The sequence below is a fragment of the Colletotrichum truncatum genome (genome assembly GCF_014235925.2).
Source record: "Colletotrichum truncatum strain CMES1059 chromosome Unknown Contig_0006, whole genome shotgun sequence".
In the NCBI taxonomy this organism is placed as follows: Eukaryota; Fungi; Ascomycota; class Sordariomycetes; order Glomerellales; family Glomerellaceae; genus Colletotrichum; species Colletotrichum truncatum.
In genome coordinates, this window is record NW_027222403.1 from 1,235,139 (window position 1) to 1,259,417 (window position 24,279).

The following is a 24,279-nucleotide window of genomic DNA, read 5'->3' on the forward strand; positions in this document are numbered from 1 at the left end:
ACGATGTGATGCCAGCGTGGCATGCAGTCGCTTGCACCCATCTCCTCCACTCATCCTCCGTCGCTGTCGGCTGTTTCCATCGTTTGGGTGGAGCCCACGCAGCCAAGTTGCTCCTACATGTCTCTTCACTGGGCCACTCCCTGTCGCCGAGTCTCATAGCTGTGTTACTGGCTCAACCCACCGCGAATTGAGGCGGTTGGTTTCTAGCACCACGATTTCGTCCATATACGGATACCCTACTTAGCCTTGCTCGACATTCTCTGCCCAGCCTGAGTTGTTTCGCCTTGAACCTCACCGCCTGAAGACGCTTCTCCCTGCGTGTCCGTGTGTGATTCATTAGTACGCCCCCCGGTTCCCCAGCGCATCGGCCGGGATCTACCTGCTTGATAGCACCAGACACCACTGTGCCGCTCGAGGGCCTCAGTGCATATCAACTCCCCTATCGATCCACAATTTGCACGTCAGTGTGATGAACACTGTCCGTAATGCTCGACTCAAATGCCAGCAGAGTAGCCCTTCACTCACTCTCTTCGGAATGCAGGCGACAGAAAACACGACTAACAACGGTCGCATTCCAGAACAGAATAGAGCATAGCACGGCACGCGCCAGCACAGAGAAGGTTACTTTAGAGTTTCCGCAATCCAGTGCAGAATTCCTGCCTCTTGGTCTTGATGCGTGTCGTCTCATTTTAGTCTGAGAAAGCCTCGTGGATTCCCCAGGTACGCTTTCTTTTGCCATGGCGCCCTGGTGCTCAACAGCAACATCTCATTCCACTGGCTCAAAACCGAGTCCGCGGAGCTGTGGTCGTTTTTCCGACTCAAAGCTTCTCTGCCGCTTCCCCGTCCAGGCAGGGACGTACTTGTCAACAGCCCAAAGCCACAAGCGCCCTTCGAGTGGCCGTCATTTCCCGTGTTTGCCTTGTGGCTGTTTCTGGTGCATATCGAGCCTTATGGGGAAACATGCCTCGAGCCCGTCCCCAACTCACTTGCTAGTTTCATACTGAGATCGTCGCGTTACGGAGATCGCGTCGCTAAACCGTTTCCTCTGCAAAATACCCGGCAGGCCGGTCCGGCTCCTCAGGCCACGCCGCTGTGGGCAGCCAACATTGGGTGAGTCTCTTGGTCAAATGTCCGCTGAAATGGACTCGGAACAAACAGCCCTTAGGTGCGTCAGGCTTGGCTGGCCGGGCGTCTAATCGTCAGCAAGCACTGTATGTGCTGAACAACCTGTGCCGTCCAGGATGCTCTGTCTCCCGCAGCCGCAGGTCCAGTGGCTACATTCGCATTGGTCAACCAGAAGCACTCACGGAATGCGGCTGGTAACTACGGTGTAGCTACATTCACAGTCGCAGACACAGACAAGGTCGACGGCCAAGGCATAGACGCCTGCTCCCTACATACCTCGCTGCTAAGACCTGCATGCACGGCCGGCCGGACGTGGAGAAACCAGCTGGGTGATGCAGAAAAAGGGTGAACGAACAAGAGAAGAGAAGGAGCGAAAGTAGCGGTGCGGCGAGCAAGGATCATTCCTGACCCCTGCAACCCTGATCGTCAACTGCCGCCAAGGGTGGGCGGTCGTGGCCGACGGCTGGGTTCAAACCTGAGAAGAAGTTGAGAACAGACTCGCGCCAGGCTAGTTCACGGGCAAGAGAGTCAGGACGAGCGGGCTAATCAAAGCAACAGCGCCAGCAAAGACGAACACGCCCGACCATGATGCCTTGCAATCTTGCATCGAGGTCCTTTTCTCTGTGTTTTGTTTCTCTTTTTTTTTTTTTCTTTCTCCTCCTCCGTTGCCCTACCTCTCCAGCTTATGTTTTGCGCCCATTCTTGTCGGTTGTTTCTCCAGTACCCGGTGTAGTGGCGGGCGGACCTGTTTGCTAGTCTTGTTGTTCTCCCTCTTCTACTCATCACCCTCTCCAGATCTCTCATATATGACCCGACAAAAGTCTCAATGCCATCACTCCACCCCTGCAAGCGCAACCATAACCGCATCTTCTGGCGGCGCACCCCCCATGATCCATCGTCCACCCCCAACCCAATTATGTCATGCATCATGGCATCGATGGTATCCTGGACCCTCTTGTAATTTTGATACCCGTCGTCTCCACCGCCTCGGGCAGACCTTAAGTGTATACTACCCTGCCCACGTTCGCTCACCGTCGCATCTTCCCTCTCTCTCTAGTGGTGCGGTGTCTACTCAAATATATAGGACAACCTCTCCATGCTGTTTGGGGCCACAGAGGTTCGCGCTTGCTGCCTGACCGACCAGCTCATTGCTCCAGCATGCAGCTTCGGGTCCAAGTCCTTCCCTTCATATACAGTCCTTACCACCAACCCCTTCTCACACTGACTCCTTGAGTTGCTTCTTTGATTCAACCTGCTTATCTGCTTTTTCCCCTCCACGCCTACCAGTTGCCTTATGGCAACTAGAGTCAGGATGAGCTCTTCATCGTCGTCGCGCAAGTCGCGCAGAACAACTAGCATCTCCAACGTCATGTACACCAACGCCGTCTACTTCCCCAATGAGAGGATATACCAAGGTGATACGCCTGGTGCGATGAATTACGGATGCATCAACCACGTGTACTACGCATTTGCGAACGTCTCGCCGGACGGTGGTGTTTTTGTGAGTTGTGTAAATTCAATTGCAACGTACTTGGACTGACTAGTTGATCGTCTAGCTGAGCGATGAGTGGGCCGATGCCCGCGCACCAGTCGATGGCGTTCAAGGCGGCCTTGGTTCTCTCATGCACCTTAAACAGAAACATCCACACTTGCAGGTTGTCTTATCAATTGGCGGTGGTAGCTCAGCTGCCGTGTTTCCCTCAGTGGCTGCGAACACGCTGTACAGAGACAACTTCGCCCGGTCTGCGAGAGGCTTGGTGGATGCATCGGGTTTGGACGGCATTGACAGTAAGTTTGCTCGCTTCTGCAGCATGAGAAGCGTATCTAACAGCTCTTTACCAGTCGTCTGGGAGTATCCCTGTGATGCACAGCAAGGTCACCACTTTCTGGCGCTCATCGCCGCAGTTCGCCTTCATATGCCGGAAAGCCACTACCTACTCACCGCCGCTTTACCGGCAGGAAGGGCGATTCTTCAGTACATTGATCTGCGACGAACAGCCGACTACCTCGATTTTATCAACTTGATGACGTACGACTTCGCCGGCTCATGGACGCATAGGAGCGGCCACCACGCCCAACTTTACGCAATGAGCAAAGACGAGACTTCGGGTGCATCGGGCGTGCAGTATCTCGTTTCTCAAGGATTCCCCACACAGAAGATTCTTCTCGGCATCCCCCTATACGGCCGTAGCTTTCTGCACGCGACCGGACCGGGACAAAAGTTTAAGGGAGTGGGCGGAGACAACGGCACGTTTGACTACAACCAACTCCCACGTCGTGGAACGAAGGAAGCTGTGGACAAGAAGCACATTGCAGCTCAGTGCGTCGGAGCCGACGGTGGTTTTGTGACATATGACAACCCCGACACAGTGAAGATGAAGGCGGCATTTTGCAAACAGAAGAGCTTAGGGGTAGGTGTCTGGTTTATGAAGTGGCATATGGTGCAGCTACTGACGTCTTTGATAGGGACTCTTCTACTGGAGCGGTCCATTAGATGCCAAGGAGAGCTCTCGCAGTCTCATCGCAACCGGATTCAGAGCTTTGCATAGCTCCTGATCGGTACTCTATCTGAGCGATCCACACTGGATACACCCACGACTATTTCAGCAACAGTCTGCCGACATGTACCGGCAATTCTCGGCCTGGCGGGCCGAAGAGCTCAGCTACGATGACATACTCGCATTTGCAAGGCGTAAAGGGTTCAGCAGCATCTGGCAAGGCGCGACGTGGCGTTCACTTTGGCGATTTTGCATTTTCTCACGATTGATTGAACGACTTGGGCATCAGAAGCAAGCATCTTTGGCGACATGATAGACTTTTTTTTCGGGTGGGCGGGGGGAAGAGCACCATGAAGGAAAAAAAAAAAACTTCTCTGGACAGCTGATGATATCCCGCATGGACACAGGGAGGCATAGGGGCGGTGTAGGTTGCTTTGCATCGCATCATTGAGCTTGTTTGTTATTATTCTCTTTTTTGTTGGAACAACTGTCTCGATCGTGACTCACATCATAAACGGGTTGGGCAAGAGTAAAGACCAGGGTGGTTAAAGGGGTTTGGATTGGATGCGTTGATTGTTCTGTATTTGCTAGGGGGGCGTAATAGGCGGGAATCGCCACATTGGAATCTATTCCCATGGGAGTCGAGGCTCTTTGGGAGCCGAGCAACTTTGACATACACACACAACTTTTCAATTCAGAATTTCTGCCACCCTTCTTCATTGTGAGACTTTTGTGTGTGGGTGTGTGTGTGGTGGACGACAAAGTGGGACTTGATGCGGGTGGAGTAACAATAGGAAGACGAAGTGTGTGTGTGTGTGTGTGTGTGTATGTGTGTGATGTGTGTGATGTGTGTTGTGACTTGTATGTGTCTGTGTGCGTGTGCTGAGAGGTAACCCACGCAGATCCCGCGGGGGTATCACGCTGCTGATGGAGGAGTGGAGGCACCCCTTGGAATCGGGGTGGGTGTCGGAGCTCGCTCCGAGTCTACGGGATCGGAACGATTTGGTACACTACGGGGGGGTGGGTTCAGGTTATTACGGCGTAAAGGAGGGAGGGAGGGATGGATGGAGGGGATGGATGATCATGCTGGGGGTGGTGGTGGTGGTGGTGGGTTGGTGAAAGAGAGAGAGAGAGAGAGGTTCGCAAGTAGCCAATGAGGGATGTCGGTGGCCCATGTAAGACGACCGATTCGGCATGCGATCCATCATTCTTACTCTTGCTTTTTTTTTTCCTTCTTATTTTTTTTTTTTTTTTTTTGGGTAGGTTTTGGTCGCATTGGTCTTCTTGCATTTGTGATGAGACATAGGTTTTCTGTAGAGGTGATGCGACTTTTTTTTTATCGTTTATTCTTTTTAGATGTTGTTTTACTTGGTTCTGGGAACTTGGCACCATCTGTTTATGGTCAAGAGTGTTCTTGGGAATTTGGTGATGAAGTCTTGGAAGTGAATGTGTTGGTTATTGTTATTCTTTCTAGAGGGTTCCCACCTTTTTTTACTATATACTACTGGTGGTGACATTTTGATAAGAGTCATTGGCCTGCATATGTTTTTTGCGGACGTGTACTTGTTTCTGTTTTTGACAGGGCCCCTGTATGACGGATTTGGTTTTCTTGAAATTCCCTTTTGAGATGTTGGTTGAGACGTTACCTGTGTACGGGGTAATTTGCTCGCTTGTCGATCGCGAAAGATGGATTGGTTGGGTATAATGTCGACATTTACCGTAGCAGAGGGATACTGATGAGGGGAGGGGACTTCGTCTACGATTGGGTTACACCCACACAACTCGAGGTTACACATAGTTTGATTGACACGATTCGAGGAGGGTACAGCTGGGGGTATGAAAGGCAAGGGTTCGCGGGTACGGAAGATGCTAATGAGCGAGGGGAAGGGTTGTGTTGTGTTACCCCGGTCTCGCAGAGCGGGCTAGAACTGACTAAAATAAAGGATGAGGCAAAAAAAAAAAAACTAAAAAAAAACAAGAAAAAAAGGTAAGGGTGTGTTTGGCACGTGGTGAGTATCACGGGACCGGTGGCTTAATACGGGGAACAATGACATTGTCGGTGAGGGTGACGGGATGGGATACGTTGTTCTGAGGTGAGATGAGGTGAGATGGGGGCGGAATCTTGCGGTGTGTGGGCACCCACCCTCACTCTCTTGCTTGGTGTGTGTGTATGTCCCCGTGTGTTTAGTAATAATCCATATGTTTATTCGGGACGCATGGACTTTGGGGGTGCGGTGTGGTTTAGCGCCATGTAAGTTGGTTAGTCCCTCTTTGGATCCCAACGTGTGCTGGGGGCTTTGATCGTCATACGTGCTAGGATCCCCCTCCATCACTCAGACCCAGGGGAGCCGGTTTGCTCTCTCGTGGTGATGCGGACGGCTGTTTGAGGCCCGATATAGAAACCGCCACTACCAAAGACGCGCCATCTTTTCTTCTTCTTCTTCTTTCCCCACCCCTTCGATGTGTTCTGAGGCCCCATTTCAAGCTGTTTAGAGGTAGACGGGTGGATTTAGTCTACGGGCTAAAATGTAGGTTATGTCGGAGAGATTCTGACTCGAGTGTTATCGCCGTCGTCAGTAAAAGGGTGTGGTATCAGTTGTTCCACGTGGCGGGCGGGCCGTGTCTGGTAGCGGGTGCAGTCCGGTTTCTTGGAGGGGGTTTCTCCATGCTGCTTGAAACGCGGTGTAGGAAATCGAAAGCGCCGTCAGCCGGGCGGCCGATCCAATCTTCGGCGGTAGGGGGGTTCCGGGCAGGCAGAGGCGACCGCATGACTCGGCTATCGGGTTAGGCAGTTCATCGGATGCAACTTAATTATGTCATTGGGGCCGGGATAGGACTGCTGGCTTATGGAATTTTGGCGGGCAATAATGCTTATTAGAACGTATGGTGTACGTGAGGCGACGTCGTGATATTGTTGGTTGGTTGATATTGGAGGGTGAGTATAGCCAGGGGTCCTGGTGTTGAAGAAACAAGGCGGGCACGGTTGGCTGACGGTTGACGGTGGGGCCCCTAAAGCGGAGGTGATAAGTTCACATGCCCCCGAAATCGTGAGTTGGGCCTTGGCACTTTTCCAGGATTCCGGTGACATTTGGTCTTATTGGGTTCCATGTACGGGACTACGCTCGCTGCAATGCCTCGGTTCCCTTGCCCGAGTTGATCGTATCCTGGGGCTGCGTGCTTACTGCGTTCGCCCGAGATGGGTCATAGGGGCAGGGTCGAACCGGGGCCCGTATAGGGTGTCACGGGGTTGGCGGGAGAGAGGGTTCCGAAGTGAGCTGGGCTTGGAATATTGATGGCTTTTGAGAGATGTATAAATGTCAGTGCTCACAATGACGGGTTCTCGTGGTCATAATGGTGGGATATGTCAGAAAGTACAACTGGTGACTAGTCAGAATATGTAATGTCAGTTGTGGGAGGTTGGGCCAAGGACCGGATGTTGTCGGCGAAGATGGGGTGATTCAGCCGAGACCCCGGACAAGCTGACCAGCCACAGGGGTTGTTCAGGTTTGATCTAGACCATCGGTTGGATGAGATGGGTGGCGAGATCGAGTAGAGTTCTGAGGGTGTCTATCTGTCATCCGATGTTGGCAGATGTGGTTGGTTGTCCGAAAGGGTGGCACCCTTGCTGAGGGTTCAGCTATGAAGCGATGCTTTGTTTCGGTGTTTGGCATGAATTCGAAGAGGTTGGGACTCGCAGGTGAATTGGCTACAAAACAGATCTTGTACACGACTCAATCGGTTGCTGAGCATATTGGGCTGAGGAGGGCCGGATGCTGCCATTTGTTTTATTTGCGCTATCACCTTGCAGTAGCTTACTTTACAGAGGGGACCATTCGTAAGTGAGCGAATCATGTTGTAATGCATTTTAGAAGAAAAGTGTTCTGTTGTAATAAGAAAGTCTGTAAATCTGTCTGATGCTGGGGGAATGGAGGCTGACACGGTTCTATAGAGAGCACTGCCGTCGGGTTTGATTTAACTATCATGCGAAGTCGACAGGGTAGAACGCCTCCTGTATGTGTATTTTGCTCGAAATGGCTGGCGCCGCAGACCCTGAAGCTTTCCGCCCGCTTTTCCCTATTGGCAAACCTCGAGTTCATCCTATAGGGCCTTTTGCCAGCCCGAGCGGTAGCTTGGCCGAGCATCATGCACAGCTCTGGTTTTCACCGGACCAAGACGGTGTGGCATTCCCCAACGAATTATAATAAATGACGGTGATAACGGACGACTTCTCGGACAAACCGTTTAGCGATCCGACGGTGTCCAAGGTAAAAAGGCCAGAGCTTCTAAATGAAGCTTAGACCTGGCCAGTAACGACTGTTGTGATTAGCTGAGCGAAAGAAGCGGAAAGCGACAACAATACCACATGCATCAAGAATGTCGGATACAACAGCTGTTTGGTTGGCGTTTCTGGGTTAGACCACGTTGCTTGCAACATGGAACTACAGATGAAGGACTCTCCAACATGTTATTTTATCCTTCATCTTGTGAAGATTGCAAATGAGACAGCCCTGAGAAGAGATGCCAATTATTATATAGCGGCAACGTTCCCAATGCTCCAAGGAGGGAACCGAGTCGGACTCACCATTGATTCTACGTAGTATCATGTGAACTGCGTCAGGTTTCAACGCGACACTATGTTGTACGATACTAGTAAAGCCTGTGATGACCTCGGCAAAGAGCGTGATGGACCAGGCATCACAACTGCATGATAGTTTGTGCTGCAGAATAATGCACGATTCAAATGAAATTCAACTGCCTAAAACACTTTGGTAGGATACGCGACAAAGGTCTCGGCTACATCCTGCCAGTTGTGACCCGCCATGCGCTTGCGCAATAAAAAGCCAAGTGTGACATAATTAAAGGGTAGTGCTCATTTAAAAGATCCATAAGTTTGGTCGAAAATCAGAGAAATCCCGTCTTCCCCAGACTTTTCGTGGTGGGACGATCCGAAAAAAGACGAACCGGAGCTACCTTCGAGAAGCTGATAAGATGCACGGAACGGAAGCCGATTGGTCTGGTAGATCCCGTCGCAGGATCCCTGCGAAGCTATTATGACACGTGACGACATCTAGACACGGAGCTTCCAATTGAGCTCCCGAGACTCAGACATGCTGCAGTAATCCGCACAACCTCGAGTACACCGATTCCGCGCCGGCGCGCTGACTCTATAATCGCAATTAAATCACCATGAATGGGTCGACAGCTACCGAAAAAATCTCTCTCGATGCGGGTACCTCCCCCAATTCCACCTTTGTTTGCAGCTCCGATCTGACCCTCAGCTAGCCAACTATGATCCCATTGACCACCTGAACCACCTCTTCGCCCATCCTTCGACCGTCCCCTCAATCAGTCGTGTTTCCGACACTCTCCAAACCCACAAAAATGACCTTGCCGTCGAGATTTCCGAGCTCGAAGTCGCCCAAGCCTACGGGTCCGATTCCAGCCTCGAGCGCATGCAGTCTGCCCAGGCCGAGTTAGCTCAGCTATTCCGCAAGATTGAAACTGTGCGATCCCGAGCCATTCAGACCGAGCAGAACATTACGTCCATGACAGCCGATATCAAGCGACTCGATGGCACGAAGCGGAACCTGACCCTGAGCATGACGGCGCTGAAGCGACTTCAGATGCTGACGACTGCCTATGAACAACTCCGAGGCTTGGCCAAGACGAGACAGTACAGGGAATGCGCGAGTCTACTACAAGCTGTTCTGCAGCTTATGAAGCACTTCAATAGCTACAGGAGTATCGAGCAGATCGCCACACTGAGCAGGGGCGTCTCGGAGTTGCAGAGGGAGTTGCTAGAGCAAGTATGCGAGGATTTTGAGATTGCTTTCGCCAAGGGTGAAGTAGCCCAGCGCAGAGGCACACTGGTCGAGGCTTGCCTGGTCATGGATGCTCTGGGAGATATGGCGCGAACGCGGTTGATGAACTGGTACGTAAACACGGAGCTGCGAGAGTACCGACAGGTGTTCCGAGGCAACGACGAAGCCGGGAACCTCGACAACATCGGCCGGAGATATGCTTGGTTCAAGCGCATGCTCAAGACTCATGAGGAAGAGCACGCTGTCATCTTCCCCTCCCATTGGAGAGCGAACGAGTTGCTGGCAATGGCCTTTTGCGACGGCACGAGGGACGACTTCAAGGGTATCCTGGAGAGAAGCATGCGAAAGACGGACGGCCAGAAGATTGACGTCAATCTCCTTTTGAGTTGCCTCCAAGAAACACTCGACTTTGAGCAGAGCCTGGAGAAGCGGTTTGCAGGCGACCCGCGAGCCAGTATCGACACCCTGAGCTCCGCTGACGACAGAGCATCCAACTTCCATGGCTCCATTTCTGCCGCCTTCGAGCCTTACCTTAGCTTGTGGGTGGAGTCCCAAGACAGGCAGCTTGCCATCATGATACCCAAATACCGCACTCAGCCTCTCCTCCCCGAAGATGAAGAGTTTTCTAGACAGGCCGTAATGACGTCCGCCATTGAACTTTTCCATTTCTACAAGCTTACCTTGTCGCAATGCGCCAAGCTATCTACTAGTGATAGGCTGCTGGATCTTTCCAAAACGCTGGCAAAGTACCTGGACGAGTACGCGCAGCAAGTTCTTTTGCATATACTACAAAGGGCCGGTCCTCAAGGCCCTCCTATTCAAGATGTCATCTTGGTCTTGAACACTGCCGACTTCTGGTCCACAAACACCACCCAGTTGGAAGAAAGCATCAAGAAGCGCATCGACAACGATCTTGCCGGAAAGGTTGACTTTTCGTCCCAAGCAGACGCGTTCCTCGGTGTGGCCAGCGCTGCCGTCCTGACCTTGGTCCGCAACGTTGAGATTGCTTGTGAGGGAGCTTGGCGCGAGATGAGAAACACCAACTGGAGCACCATGGAGAGCGTGGGTGATCAGAGTTCATATGTTGGCGAACTACTGTCATCCGTGAACGGCAAGGCCGAGGAGATCCTCGCTGTTGTAGAGAAGGGACAGTACGCGAGGGCATTCTGCGACAACCTCGTCGACCACCTCGTTACCGCCTACATTAGCAACATTGTTCAATGCCGGCCTGTCTCCGAAGTTGGCGCTGAACAGGTACGCGCACCCCCCCCCCCCTCTAAGATGCCTGTATACAGCCACTGACCAAATACAGATGCTGCTCGATAAGTATGTCCTGACCAAGGCATTCGAGAATCTCTTGTCGTACCACAACAAGGATTCCGCCCCACACACTGCGCCCGCAGGATACGTCAAGCGGATAAACCAGTCAATGAACCGCGTTGATCCCCTCCTCAAGACCCTCCAAGTCCGCCCGTCCCCGCCAGAGGGCCTGGTGCAGGCCTACCTGATCCACATCGGCGACCGCTCCGACACCAACTTCAAGAAGATCCTCGAGCTAAAGGGCGTGCGCAAGGCGGACCAGGGTCACCTGGTCGAGCTCTTCTCCATGCACCGCGAGGGCAACCTCAGCGACAAGCTCGTGCAGCAGTCCCCGCTCCTCACACCCCTCATGGTGACGACCGGCCTCGGCAGTTCGGGTCTCGGTTCCATCGGCACGGCGAGCACAGCGCTGACAACAGCCAGCAGCGCCATACCCGGCCTGCAGACCAAGTTCGACGCCACGTCGCTGGGCGAGAAGCTGCTGAGCGCGACGAGGGACCTGGGACAGGGCGCGGGCGGACCGGCAACTATGAACGAGAACCTCAAGAACTTTGGCAAGTTCTTCAGGAGGGATATCGGAGGGTTCGGAGCGAGGTTCGGCAAGAGGGATGGAAGCGTCGATGATGCCCAGCGGTGATTTGGGTCGAATTAGGAAACAATGTGTCGATCATATATATATAGACAGAGTTCAGCTTTTGCGCTATACAGGATCTAAACAGCATCTCACTGGATTGCCAGTGCATTGTACCAATCAAATATACAACTATTGACTATCATATGACGACGGCTTGGACGTGGTTACGTTCTTCACAAGCTACGTATCCAATCTTTTGACGAAAGGATCTAATGTGCGGGCACAAAAGACATGCGAGCCTAGATAGGCCTCAACAGATTTGCATACCATACATACACAATATTTAGTACTATCCGACTGCTATTGTTCTGTGGCACAATGACTATAAATCTTTTGAGTTTTTCGTCTGGTTCTTCAATCATGCCGGGCTATCTGGTCGAAACCCCCACAAGAATGAACATCGATTATCGGAAGCAGATGTGACTTAAGATCCAACACCGCTGAGAATAGACAACCGGGCATATTCAAGGGAAGAATGTTTGGTGAGATGGATTTAAGACTAGACAAGCTATACGACTTTCATTTGACCTTGTCAAGCCCAAGTCAACGTCCACTCCGAGTTCCATGCGCCCCTTGCAGTTAGCGACTGCAGGCTGTGGATCTTTAGGGCGCGAGAAGCCGTGTCCAACGACCATTTCTCGTTGTCCAGAACATGATCGTTAAGAGTGACAGCTGAGATGTCCCGCCCAACTCCTAGGATCGTGACGTTACCCAGGGCGTTGGAGTCCTTGTAGTCACCAGTTGGTCTGGCCTTCAGAACGCCCTCAAGGGCAGAAAACTACAACAAGATTAGCTTTGAAACTTCTCAGTCTTTCAAGCGGAAACTTACCTCGACAGTCAGCGTAGCCTCCTGTTTCAAGCTCTCACCATCATCTACATATAAAGTACCCTTCGCAGCGCCCTCGGAATCGAGCGCAACCAACAGTCCCCATGGGTTAGCTCTGCTCTCCTTTGTCGTCTTACCCGCTTCCTGCGTTGGGATGACGTATCCGCCGCGGAGATAGACGGGAATGTGCCCCAGCGGAGCTTCAATAGTTACGTTCTGCCCTGATGTAACACCGGTAATGGCAGATTGATTGTACCAATCATACCATACAGTGCCTTTCCCAACCCCAGGGAAAACTCCATCGACAGTAGTCGCCCCCTGGACGAGGCAAGGCGTAACCATGACAGCGGGGCCGAGGAGAAACTGTCTATCCGCATCCGCCAGCCACGGCTCGTCGGCAAACTCCCATATTAGAGCCTTCATGGCAGTGTCCCCCAAGGTGTGTGCCCGATAGAGAGCAGTGTACATGTATGGCAGAAGCGCATATCGGATCGCAATCGCTTTCTTTGAGGCATCCGCAACTGCACTCCAGCGGTACGGCTCTTGCGGGATTCCTGCAATCGCGTTGTGGTTTCTGTAGAAAGGGAAGAAAGCACTCAGCTGCATCCAGCGTGCGCAAAGTTCCATGTCCGCGTTCCCCGCGAATCCACAAGTGTCGACACCGAACATGGGGAAGCCAAAGATGCTGAAGCTTAGCGCCTGGGGAATCGAGAAGAACATGTACGCCCACAGCGAGTAGTTGTCACCTCCCCAGTGCCCGGCCCATTTTCCGGAGCCGGCAAAGGTTGAGCGACCTATGATGAAGGGGCGCTTTTCTGGGAACACGGAAAGCAGGGCATGGTACGTCGCATTGAGAATCTGGTGGCCAAAGAGATTGTGGAAATCGTACTCCTGCGAGCCACCGTGATGCGTCGCATTCGGGGAGACGGCGTGCACGGCGAGGTCACCGTGGATGTGGTCTATTACATACGGTGGGTGATTAACATTTCGGACACCTGGAGTTGGCGTGGTTCGGAGATATGAAGTCGTCGTGGAAGGCTCTGTATCCCTGACGGCTGTATATTTCGCAGCTTCCGCTGACAGAGATAGTGCGGAGATGGCTGCAGCCTCGGTAGCATTCGTCTTCTCAAAACCTTCAGGGTATGAAAAATCTTCGTTGCCAGGTTCACCTGGCAATTGGGAACGGGCAACGTTCTGTGCACGGCTCTTACTTCCACAACTGCCAACGCAGAAAGATGCAACTTCGGACATATCAATCCAGATGCCATCATAGGCGACTTTCTTGTACCAAGTCACTAGCTCCGTTTTCCACCAGTCGAACGTCTTGCTCTTGCTCAGGACCGCTCCGACCCAGTCAGGGAAGACAGTGTAGCCGGGCCATACCGCTCCAACGTAGAGAGAGCCATCTGAATTAAGCACGTAGGCATCTGCAGCAAGTCCGCGGTCGTAAGTTGGATAAGCATCGTCGTCCTTCTTAGGGTCGGGTGAGTAGATTGCGGAATCGACGATTGGGACGAAGTGTTGGCCGTTCTGATGAATTTTGTTAATGAACCTCTCGCCGTCCTCGTAGCTCCAACTGTTTTGGTCATTTTCAAAGTCTCTATACTGGTTCATGTAATCGATGTCGGCTATTCGTGAGTTAGCACACGGCCACTTTATCTCGAAACTAAAGTAACATACCCCAGATCGTCTCGAGCGGAATCTCGAACTTGGCAAAGTTGTCCACAACCTCTTGCAGGTTATCCCAGCTCTTGTAACCCCATCTGCATTGATGGAAGCCAAGAGTCCAGTATTGCTGCATAGCGGGAAGCCCAACAGCACTCTTTTGATACGATGAAATGACCGAGTCTGCCGTTGGACCGGCGAAAAAATAAAGATCAATGGTGCCGCCAAGACCTCTCCAAGTGATGTTCGATTCGCGAAGCAAGACCTCTTGTCCGTGGGCGTTTCTCATGAAAACACCATGAGTATACGACTTATAGTTAGCCGTCTTGTCTGTAGGCTCTGCAACATAGACAGCCTCATTAGACTCGGGATTGACTTGATAATATCGGGTGTCAAGATAAACAGGGTGAGAACCGTAAATGTTGCCGTCGATTGGGTCGCCAATATCAGCAGCATAGATCGTTCCTGTAAGAAATGAGCCAGAGACACATTGAATTACTTGGTAGTGAAGTCACTTACTGGTGAGATGCCTGTTCAACCGGAAGCCGTGAATCACCTCGCCCAGACCATAGATATTGTAATTCTTGGGGAGGGGCGACGCAAACTCAAAAAATTGGTCTTCAAAAACTAGTTTCGTTCCCACCGTCGTAAATAACACATCACCAGTGCTTTTTCTCGTCACATTGAAGCCAAAGGTCGGCGCGTTCGCCCATGTGAACTCCAGATCGCTGTCAGAACCACCGGTGTGCGTTTTACCATCATGAGAGGGTTTGGGTATCAGCTCCTCGGGGAGAATGAACCAGGTATAGTTGTCTTTTCCGATGTGTCGTGGCAGAATCTCGACGTGCAATCGATCTGCTGCTTGATACTCTACAATAAGCTTCAGAGCATCTACCTCGTTGCCATAGACATTGCAAGCCTTGCCTGCAAGATCAAGGTCTGCAGTGAATCCGTAAGAAGTTTCTTGAACTTTGGAGGCAGTGTATCCGGGGCAGACACTTTGGGGGTCTTTCGCCTCGGGGTCTTTGACGTTGGGGATGAGATCCGCGCCGACGTCTGAGTCCATAGCAACCATGAATTCAGTGTCAGTAGCACTAGCTGCATCGGTTGCCGTATGTGAAGAAAGAATTTCTCCGAAGCGATGTCCTATATCCGCAAAGCCCGCAATCGCGCAGAACCCCAAGAGGGCTACTGCTGTGATGACAAAGGATCCGCGGAGCAACACTGTGCGATTCTCCTCTTTCGAATTCCATTCCTTTGGATTCCCCTTCTCATCATACGCTGGTTTCGCTTGTCGTGTATTAAGCAGTCGAATAGACAGCGAGAGGACAATGATTGCTATAATCCACCAGATCATGGGTGCAGTCAAGGCTGTCGTCCCTTCTACCAAGTCATCCCAGTCTTTCGGCGCCATTTTGCAATGAAGCCGTCAGAGACCTAAAGAGAGTAGCAGCGAAGGAGATATTGTTTACAGTCTTAGGAGCAAAAACACATGGTCTTTATGGCAGCGAGCGGATGGCCGACTGCGTATGTAGTTAAGGTTTCCCCGCACGGACGAACGCGGAGGCGAGTGAGGCGGATGAGGATGGATGGTGGTATGACAGTTTGAGGTCAGGGGTTGGAACTCCAGCTTTGGAGAAACACAATTTAAAGCGAGCTTTGTCCCGAGAAGCTGAAGCGAGGGAGGCTAGAAGCATGCAGGCGATGACGAAATGGTAAAGCAGCTGTTGGGGTACAGCTACGTGCGGAGTCTTGCGGAGCTTATGGCAGGTGGCACAGCTCCCAGCTTTAGGGAAGGTGCCATGAGGTCTGCCAGTCGCCAAACAAGCGCCCAAGCGCGCGAATTAGTGGTTTTGTTTATCCGGACTACATGAATTGTCTCAAAATGTTTCACTTGCCAAAGTGGTGATATAAAGTCAGGAGAATGGAGACATTGTCCACTCACAAATGCCTTTATTCAGACTATGAGTCTGACTAAGACGTGACTATGGCGAGTCCTTGTTATATCTGTGTAGACTGACATAGGTGCGTTGTTGAACTTTCGTCTTATTTTTGTTACAAAAGAGAATTGTCCAAATGGGGGTTCAAGAAGGCGAAGTGAAGATCCGGAGGCCTAATGTGGAAGGCAATGACAAGATCAGCAGTGGCACGGCCATGGTGAATGGAAGCCAGTCTATCTGTTCGTATCTTTCAGCAAGACTATTCGTCTATTTTAAGGCAGGTACGGTAGCATACAGATGCTACCATTCACCAAGGTCGTATGGGTTCACCTGGGCACTCTTTCTCGAGAAAGATACCCAAAATGGGTTGCCAGCACTCGGTAAGAACGAAGATTAAAACAAGTGATTTCGACCGTAACAAACTGACTTCTTCCCACTGTGGCCGAGGAAGCATAGTCCTGCGACTACACATTACAAAAATCAATTTTACGCTTCAGATACCCAAATCAACCAGAAAACCTCCAGGTTACAGCCTTATGAGGGTAGACGATATCATGAACGAAGAAGAACTAGTCAACGCAAACAGAAGCATCAATTTTGACGAGCTTCTCAATGCAGACCACTTCGTTGTTTCAGACGAGACCATCAACGCACAAGAACCCGTCAATCTATTCGAGTTTAACAATGCAGATCAAGTTGATACTTCAAGTCAAGTCACCGACCCTGATGGGTTCCAGAACGCAGGGTGGACCATGGGCGGAGAGAATGCCTTGATGACCAACGGGTTCATCAACAGAGAAGATCCCAGCAACTCAGCAGGACTGCACGGCACCGGTTGGCCCATGGCCGAAGAAAGCGTTTTGGGAACAGACGAATTCAACAACACAGAAGAGCATATAAACCTATACGAAGACATGAACGCAGACAACAACACCAATGCAAATAAAGCCAGGAAGTTGAGAAAGCTCAGAAGCGCAGATGAAATCCAGAGTGGAGGATTGGCCATGGGCGACGAAGTAGTCAAGAGCACAGACGCGCTCTACATCGCCTTTCTCACCGTCCCTCGCGAAGAAACATTCGCCGGGATGCCAGCGGCAGATAGATTCAAGGATATCGTGGGTTCACAAAGGCTTTTCTTTCGCTGCCACTGGATAAATGATCCTCAATATGCTCCCGACCCTGATACACCCTTCGATGACGAGCGGTTTAGCCAGATACGAGGCGAATATCATGATTGCCGAAAATTTGTCTTGATCGTCGCCCACGCAGAATACGAACGACTGTACGAATACTGCAAAGCAATGTACCATGCACCAAAGTATCTCCCTCGCAGGTCTGTGCTGTTTGATCAAGTACTTCAAGGCTGTCGCATAGAGGACGTCTGTCTCGGCCTGTGCCAGAGCAAATACGACCAGACAGGATTCCTCGTGTGGTAGGACCCCGAGGCGTTTGGCTGCGAGGACACTATGGTTATCGTGTGGAATGAAGGAATATTCGAGACTTTTATGTTTTCGCGCAAGGCAGGCATACCGACATCAAGGGGCACAAGTCGTGTTCAGACGTTGTCATAGCGTCAATACCGACAATGTCGTTGAGCGTCCATTGGCTCTCTTATTATGCAATAAGTAATTATTAAGGATTAGGCTTGCAAGTTCAGAGAATGAGAATATGTGGTCGTGTGTCTGACTCGAGGAGTTATGAATTGTTCATGCTGGTATCACGGCGTACTGTACATAGCAAGGTTGTCGGACGGCGGTCTTCGACAAGCAGTATTTCAATAGTGCACAGTCAGCGCACTGTTTCAATTGATTCCGGTCATCAGGTTGTCACCGTTTGCTCGATTGATGTATTCTTGAACAAAACGAATCTTCTCCAGGTACTGGTCCATTATAACAGGCAGCAAACCTTGGGCTCCCGTAGCTGAATTCATACGAGGGAACGCGTTCAAAGTCATATCGGCTGCTCTCCGCATATCATCCAGCTGTTCTTGAAGCGCCGTGAGGAGGATGTAGATGCAAACTGGGTTCGCAAGGTCATGGACAGCTCCCACGTTCGGGAGAATCATCGACATTGACTGGCAAGTCTCTACTCTATCCGAGACAGACAGAAGCGCCGGATTGATCGTGCAGAGGCTTTCTTCGCCATCAGAAGCGGCAATCTCAGGTTCCGTGTACCCGTCCTTAAGCGATGGGAATGCTAGCTCAAGAATATCTCCAAAGACATCCAGGACGAGCGTGGCAGGCGACACAACCATCATCAAAGCCGTCTCGTCTGACATGGAGCTCAGCATGGGTCTTCGAGAGGCGAACTTGGAGCCGCCCATCATCAGCCATGTACTGAACTTGCCCACTTTCCGGGTGATTTGCAGCAGTTCTTGGACAGCGGGGGAGGCGTCGACGCGTGGGTGCTTTGAAAAGACAGGGCCATGTTCTCTCCTCTTAGCCACGAGTTGTTGTTGGAAGGCAGTTAGCTGCTCGAGCCTCATCAAGACCATTAGCTGGGGGCTTTCGGCGGTTTTCAGGTCCGTAAATGCTTCGTCGAGGTGAAATGGGCAGTCCATCGACAGGAAGCAAACCGTGCCGGCATCGATTTCGTCCCAGGGGATTGCAGAGTTCTCGAAATTTGATGCGTGTTGATGTGAATCAGGCATTCCGGAAAATGAGGGGCTGTTGCTTGCCGATGTATCGGATGATGGTTGTGATGTCGACTTTGAACTTGACCGTTTCTCTGACGCCGCCGCCTTTCTCGGCCTGCCGGTCTTCAGCGCGGGACTGAAGACGCATGGAATTCCTTCACGATCACATCTCTGACAAAGCCGCTCTCCTGCTGCTGAAGCTCGTAGACAGCGGATCTTCTTAAAATGGCAGGCATCGCAGGCCTGACGGGTTCCCTTAACTGATGTTTTTGCTGGTTTGGCCATGGATGTGGTTACGTTGGCGTGCAAAACAGTTGGGTTTGATACCAAAACCGTAAAGTTTATGGCGAACGCACCATCTTGTAATAAGGCGGAGGATCCCGGGAATTCATTCTGCTGTGCCTCTTCCGCTATTAGTCTTACAAGGCGAACGGTAGGCTGCAATAGGAGCAGACGACGGAGGATTCGCATCCATGTGTCCGCTGCCGGAAGCTGATCCACCTTACCTTCCGGGTCACGGCAACGTTGCTAAGATCAACTGGCCCCGCAAAAGTGGGAATTGTCCGTACATTTGTCCATCTTACGATATTCCTTGCTCCTTTCCCTTTTTGGACACGGCAGAAGTCTGTCGAGCCATCAACTGATATGGCGCTCGTGGCTCAAATGTACAAAGAATATACAGCTACTGAAACGGCTTCAAGATTCTGATAAGTGATTGATTTTCTACAGGTAAAATGCTCTCTTATGTCGCTGGGACGATAATATTCCGGCGCCGCTACGAGTGCGCGTCACTGAGCGTGGGAGCCTGCATCATCGAATGTCACTCCACCACTCAGGAAACCCGCCGAGATGCCAAACCCGCCGAACCGTCCTAGAAAAGGGGGAGGCCAATCCTCCGATAGTCACATTTCGGACTTGATCAGAAACGGCTCTAAATAGTGCAACTAACTATCTAAGCTGTCGTTTATCATGACCGACTCAACTACATTCCACCGGCGGAGGATACTCCTGGTGTCGACAGTCGGCGGCTTCACCCACGCAGCCCCGATTCTCGAGCTCGGCGCTGTTCTCGCCGCCCGCGGACATGAGGTCCATTTCGGCACTAACTCCGGCCAGGAGCAATGGGCATCGACATACCCGTCCGTCTCGCGCGTCCACAGCTTCGGCCCCGCCCTTCCGGATGGCGAGGCCAGGCTGCACTACACCCGCATGACAAAATGGCGGCCCAGTGACGGCATCGGCTCCATAATGGAATCCAAGTACCTGTTCGACTCGTATTGGCCCGACACCTACTTCCACTTGCGCGAGCTCGTGCTGGACCCGGCCACGAAGCCGGATATGATTATCGCCGATTTCTTCGTTGACGCCGCGGCAAAGGACATGATGATTGAGTTCGGAGTGCCTATTGCCGTCATGTGGCCGCAGATGCCTTACCTTCTGGCACCCGTGAGTTACATTCCTGGCCAGTCTGGCTTTCAGGTCGACTTTACACCAACATCGGAGAATGCTTCGATGTGGTCTCGCATCAGGAATGAGATGGTGATGTTTTGGGCCTTGCCGCACATCACGGCATGGCTATGGTGGACGAAGAAGATGCGGAAGCAGCACGGCGTGAAACATCCGCTCCCGCTTGCTACAAAGCCGGGCCATCTCGTCTTTGTCAACTCGTTTTTTGGACTGGAGCCTCCCAAGGACCTGCCACCTCTAATGGCTGCCGTGGGGCCGATCCTCAGTGATGAATACCCCCAGCTCGAGGATAAGTTCAAGACGTTTCTCGAATTCCACGACAAGACAATCTACATCGCCCTAGGGACTCACGTCGTTCTCCCAAACGAAGACTTGGGCAAGCTAATTCGAGGTCTCATCTTGGCCTTGGACGAAGGACACATTAATGGTGTGATCTGGTCCATAGGGTCGGCGGGGAGAAGGGATTCCGACCGCACGGCATCTTTCAACCGGGCGGATGGCAGCACTCTGACCGTCGGCGACATCTTCGATGAGAAACACGCCGACTTCCTTGCCCCAACCTTTGCTCCTCAGCGGGCCATCCTCGAACATGTACACACCAGAGTGTACCTTACCCACGGAGGCGGTTCCAGTGCCAACGAGACCCTCTTTCATGGAACCCCCGTACTCGTCATGGGCTTTTTCTTCGACCAGCTCTCCAACAGCTCACGCCTTGTTGAGGCCGGGGTCGGCCTAGCCATGGACAAGTTCGACTTCAGACCCGATGAGATTGCCACCAAAATCGCTCGGATCGTGACTGATCCCGACAACTCAGTTGGTAGGAACGTCGAACGCATGAAGAGGATAGCGCACGTTGCCTCGCGCCGCAAGTATCTTGCCGCAGATTTGGTCGAAGAAGTCATCCACGATCATGAGTTGCGCTTCAAAGACGGCAAAGAGCTCCGGCCGATGCACTTGCAGACGGCTGATATGAGGATGCCATTATGGAAGGCGAAGAACTGGGATCTCTGGGCTGCATCATTGTCCATGGCTGCTGTGGGTAGCACGGTCTGTTTTTTGGGGGTAAAGTATGCCCGACAGCTGGATTTTGGCTTCTTCAAGTCTGCTGCGGACATCTTGCGGCAGTTAAAGCTCAAGTAAGGTGTGTAGTGACTGAGAATTATCATCAACTAATGTATTAATACTCAATTCGAATGCGGGCTTGGTGTTTGAATTGGATTCCTTCGAAGAGGGCGGCCTAGTTAGGGAATTTCGAAATATGATGCATAGTGAACAAAGGACCCGGCGTAGAATGTTTCTACCAGGCTGTAAACATCCGTATTGTTCCGTTCTCTTAAAGCTGGATGCAAGACGTTTTCGTCCAAGGCATTGAGAGTGTTGCTCAACTACACAATCACCAAGCAACAACTGGTGTTATACATACGAAAGAGTAGTCAAGCAAGGCGCCTCCATTGCCGAACTTTACTGTACTTCAGCTGCCCAGCAGGAGTTTTCCTGGCATTGGTGTGCTAACCAACCAAGGCAGACTAGATTTCAGTGTTGTACTTGCAATTTCTGGCAGGTCGCTTCGGTCAGTTTGGTATTAAGATCATAGATGGACTATAAGTGGCCTTGTGATTACCCAAAGAGAAATCCATAAGTAAACTGAAGAAATTGGATTCTCTCCTGTGTTGGTGACTGAAAAGATATCATCAAAGCAAATCCACTTTGAACCTTTCCAGCTTTATTATGGGGCATCGTCGAGAGTTTCCCCACTTGTAACCTGGCTTTGGCCTTACGTAATGGACAATTCCTTTCGATGAATTACCTAATTTCGCCAAAGCTCCGAAGACTACTGATCCGCCTGGAACTTTTTTTTTCTTCACCCTCCTCGCCTTCCGACATTGCAACTCTCCCACCTATTTTGCAGCCATGGCAGCAGTCAGAGACAGCTTCCTTGACCTCGAAAAGCATCGTCTGCAGCTCGAGGACAATATCGCCAAGCTACAGAAGGCACTGCAGCACTGGCGACAATGGGATGCGGAGTATGAGTCCTTGAAAGAGGAGATCGAATCCGTCCCTCAGCCTGCCAGCCAGCCAGATCTCGCGCGCATCCGCAGGGATTTCGAGGGCGAGGTCGTCGACAAAAAGGAGATCAACGACCTCTTTGGTCGCATTGATCTCAAGCCTGCCGACCAGATTGTCAACCTTCTGACGCGTCGCATCGACTATGTCTCGAAGAACATCGAGACCCTCGAGAAACAACTTGAGTCTGCAGAGAAGAAGCATGCAGCCGCCAGCATCGTCAGCAACCCGGACGTGCGCGACGAGGATGGTCTACCTATAACCGAGATCATCGAGGAGCTTGATGAAGAAGGCAACATCATCTCTACTCGTCTCCAGCGACCTGGCGACTCGAGTGGTCAGATTCGAGAGATCTTGGAGAAGGCTGGTGTAAAGGACATTCCCGAAGCCAAGCCTCAAGGATCAACAACGACAGAGGCCATCGTTGAGGATGTCACTGACGAGCCCGCCGATGTGCCGGTGACTACCCCTTCAACGGAAGAGCATGCCTCTGTCGTTGAAAGGGTTCAGCCTCAGGAGAAGGTTGACGACACGGTCGCGGTGAAAAAGACCGTCTCGTTTGCAGAAGACACCAAGGCTCCCTCGCAGCCTCAGATTTCTAGAAACGCTCAGCGCGTCGAAGAGATCATGAAGACAGCCAGAGAGCAAGAAGAGATCAGTCGGCAAGCACCGGTTCTTCCCGAAGATGAGTCTGAAGAGGATGCTCTTCTCCGCCGAGAGATGCTCAAGTATGGCATGGAAGAGGTCGGAGCAGTTGTGGCTGAGCTGACACTCGAGGAGGGCTCGGGTGATGATGACGATGACTGGGAGTATGAGTACTCTGACTTGGACGAGGACGAGGAAGAGGACAAGTATGGACGGTCCACAACCAGTGTCCTCGACGACGGTTATCATCAACGTATGGTCGAGCTCGAGAAACGTCTGGGTGTCAAGTCTCGCTTTACTGAGGAGGCCGAGGCTCAAGCAAAGGCCGAGGGCTCAGACGAGGACGATGACAAGCAGGGCATTGGCCGCATCGTCATCAAGCGTGGAGAAGATGCGAAGGCGGCCTCTGCATCTAAGCCATCGCCCTCCCCAGTTGCATCCAGCCTGAGGACCTCGCCCCCAACAGAGTCCGATGGCAAAAAGAGTGTTCGCTTCGCTCAGAGTCTCGATATCGCGCCCGAGACGTCCACGGCCGCAAGTCCGGCGCCAGCCACTGCACCTCAGCCTCCTGCTGAACCTGTCGTTGAGCCTCTCAGCGATATTGTCGAGCGCAGTGGATCGGCTAAGCAGATTGAAACCAAGACGAATCGCAAAGCTTCTCGTTTTAAGAAACAGAGAGCTGTACCGACTGTCGTTGACGATGATGCCGTCCCTAAGGGCCCGATGGATGTCCCGGTGCGATTCCTTGACCAGGACAGACCAACGGCGCCCACTGGTCCCGAAGGTCAGACGCTTGCCGACTTGGTTGTCGAGAAGGAAACCAAGCCGGTCGAGGCCGATCCTTTTGGCGATGAGTTCATCGATCAAGATGTTGCGGATGAATATCACCGCAAGCGCCGTAACTTCATCCAGAAGCAAGGTGGCTTCCTGCAGGAAGACACGTCTGTGATCCGGCCCCTTGACGAAGCCGATGGTGGCGAGCGCATCAGCAAGTTCAAGGCTGCTCGTCTTTCCAAGCAGTAAATGGCCGGATCTCAAGTCAATAGGTATGTTGGAAATTTTCTTTGCTTCAAACTACCACTCCCAAAAATGATGACTTAGACACTTTTTTAAGTTACAGTTATCCCTATCCGAACTATCTGTGTGGATATGGTTCTAATTTCTGATTTTGAATCGTCTCATTGCTCAATCCCTGGTATATCCGTGTACGGGACCTTTGGCTGACTCAAATCCCATAGTAGTCTAACGAAATGAAATGAATACGATGATGCCGTTCAGATATACCATTCCGATAAGGTAAGGACACTCTTATTTTCATTACAACCCCTCGAAATGATGACCTAGACACTTTTTTAAGTTACAGTTATCCCTATCCGAATCTATTGTGTGGATATGGTTCTAATTTCTGATCTCACTACTCTTTTTTTCCGATTTGTTAGCACATTTGCGTCTGGAATTGTCGCTAACCAAAATAACAGGTTCAATGTCAAGTGATTGAATGTTTGATGACGCAAGTTACATGTCGTCTTATCTGATTTGCTTCTCCAGCGCCATCCTTGAGGACATGCGAGGGTGGATAGAGCGGATAGAAATTGGATTGATAGACCCTATGTCGGGTCTGGTCAGCGATTCTGTAGT

The 24,279-nt window shown here is 51.6% G+C and overlaps 7 protein-coding genes across 7 annotated transcripts; 5 read left to right on the forward strand and 2 right to left on the reverse strand.

Moving 5' to 3' along the window:
• Window positions 1-2,419: 2,419 nt before the first annotated feature.
• CTRU02_209608 (putative class V chitinase) lies at window positions 2,420-3,681 on the forward strand (the record flags this gene model as incomplete). Its single annotated transcript, XM_070205307.1, has 4 exons — window positions 2,420-2,626; window positions 2,682-2,913; window positions 2,968-3,536; window positions 3,592-3,681. The coding sequence occupies 4 exons, from the start codon at window positions 2,420-2,422 to the stop codon at window positions 3,679-3,681; spliced, it is 1,098 nt and encodes a 365-aa protein (XP_070060955.1).
• Window positions 3,682-8,878: 5,197 nt separating this feature from the next.
• Window positions 8,879-11,402, forward strand: CTRU02_209609 (garp complex subunit vps53; the record flags this gene model as incomplete). Its single annotated transcript, XM_036730328.2, has 2 exons — window positions 8,879-10,699; window positions 10,758-11,402. Coding segments are annotated over 2 exons (2,466 nt in total), but the record flags the coding sequence as incomplete, so codon positions are not given.
• A 529-nt stretch (window positions 11,403-11,931) lies between these two features.
• Window positions 11,932-15,304, reverse strand: CTRU02_209610 (alpha-glucosidase; the record flags this gene model as incomplete). The annotated part of the gene is made up of 4 exons (XM_070205308.1): window positions 11,932-12,177; window positions 12,229-13,853; window positions 13,906-14,355; window positions 14,410-15,304. 4 exons carry the CDS (start codon window positions 15,302-15,304, stop codon window positions 11,932-11,934), a joined length of 3,216 nt encoding a protein of 1,071 aa, XP_070060956.1.
• Window positions 15,305-16,366: 1,062 nt separating this feature from the next.
• On the forward strand, window positions 16,367-17,266 carry CTRU02_209611 (uncharacterized protein; the record flags this gene model as incomplete). The annotated part of the gene is made up of 1 exon (XM_036730326.1): window positions 16,367-17,266. The coding sequence occupies one exon, from the start codon at window positions 16,367-16,369 to the stop codon at window positions 17,264-17,266; it is 900 nt and encodes a 299-aa protein (XP_036578026.1).
• Window positions 17,267-17,631: 365 nt separating this feature from the next.
• Window positions 17,632-18,750, reverse strand: CTRU02_209612 (C6 zinc finger domain protein; the record flags this gene model as incomplete). The annotated part of the gene is made up of 1 exon (XM_036730325.1): window positions 17,632-18,750. The coding sequence occupies one exon, from the start codon at window positions 18,748-18,750 to the stop codon at window positions 17,632-17,634; it is 1,119 nt and encodes a 372-aa protein (XP_036578025.1).
• Window positions 18,751-19,434: 684 nt separating this feature from the next.
• Window positions 19,435-21,072, forward strand: CTRU02_209613 (UDP-glucosyl transferase family protein (cytochrome P450); the record flags this gene model as incomplete). The annotated part of the gene is made up of 1 exon (XM_036730324.1): window positions 19,435-21,072. One exon carries the CDS (start codon window positions 19,435-19,437, stop codon window positions 21,070-21,072), a length of 1,638 nt encoding a protein of 545 aa, XP_036578024.1.
• A 771-nt stretch (window positions 21,073-21,843) lies between these two features.
• On the forward strand, window positions 21,844-23,664 carry CTRU02_209614 (uncharacterized protein; the record flags this gene model as incomplete). Its single annotated transcript, XM_036730323.1, has 1 exon — window positions 21,844-23,664. One exon carries the CDS (start codon window positions 21,844-21,846, stop codon window positions 23,662-23,664), a length of 1,821 nt encoding a protein of 606 aa, XP_036578023.1.
• Window positions 23,665-24,279: the final 615 nt, after the last annotated feature.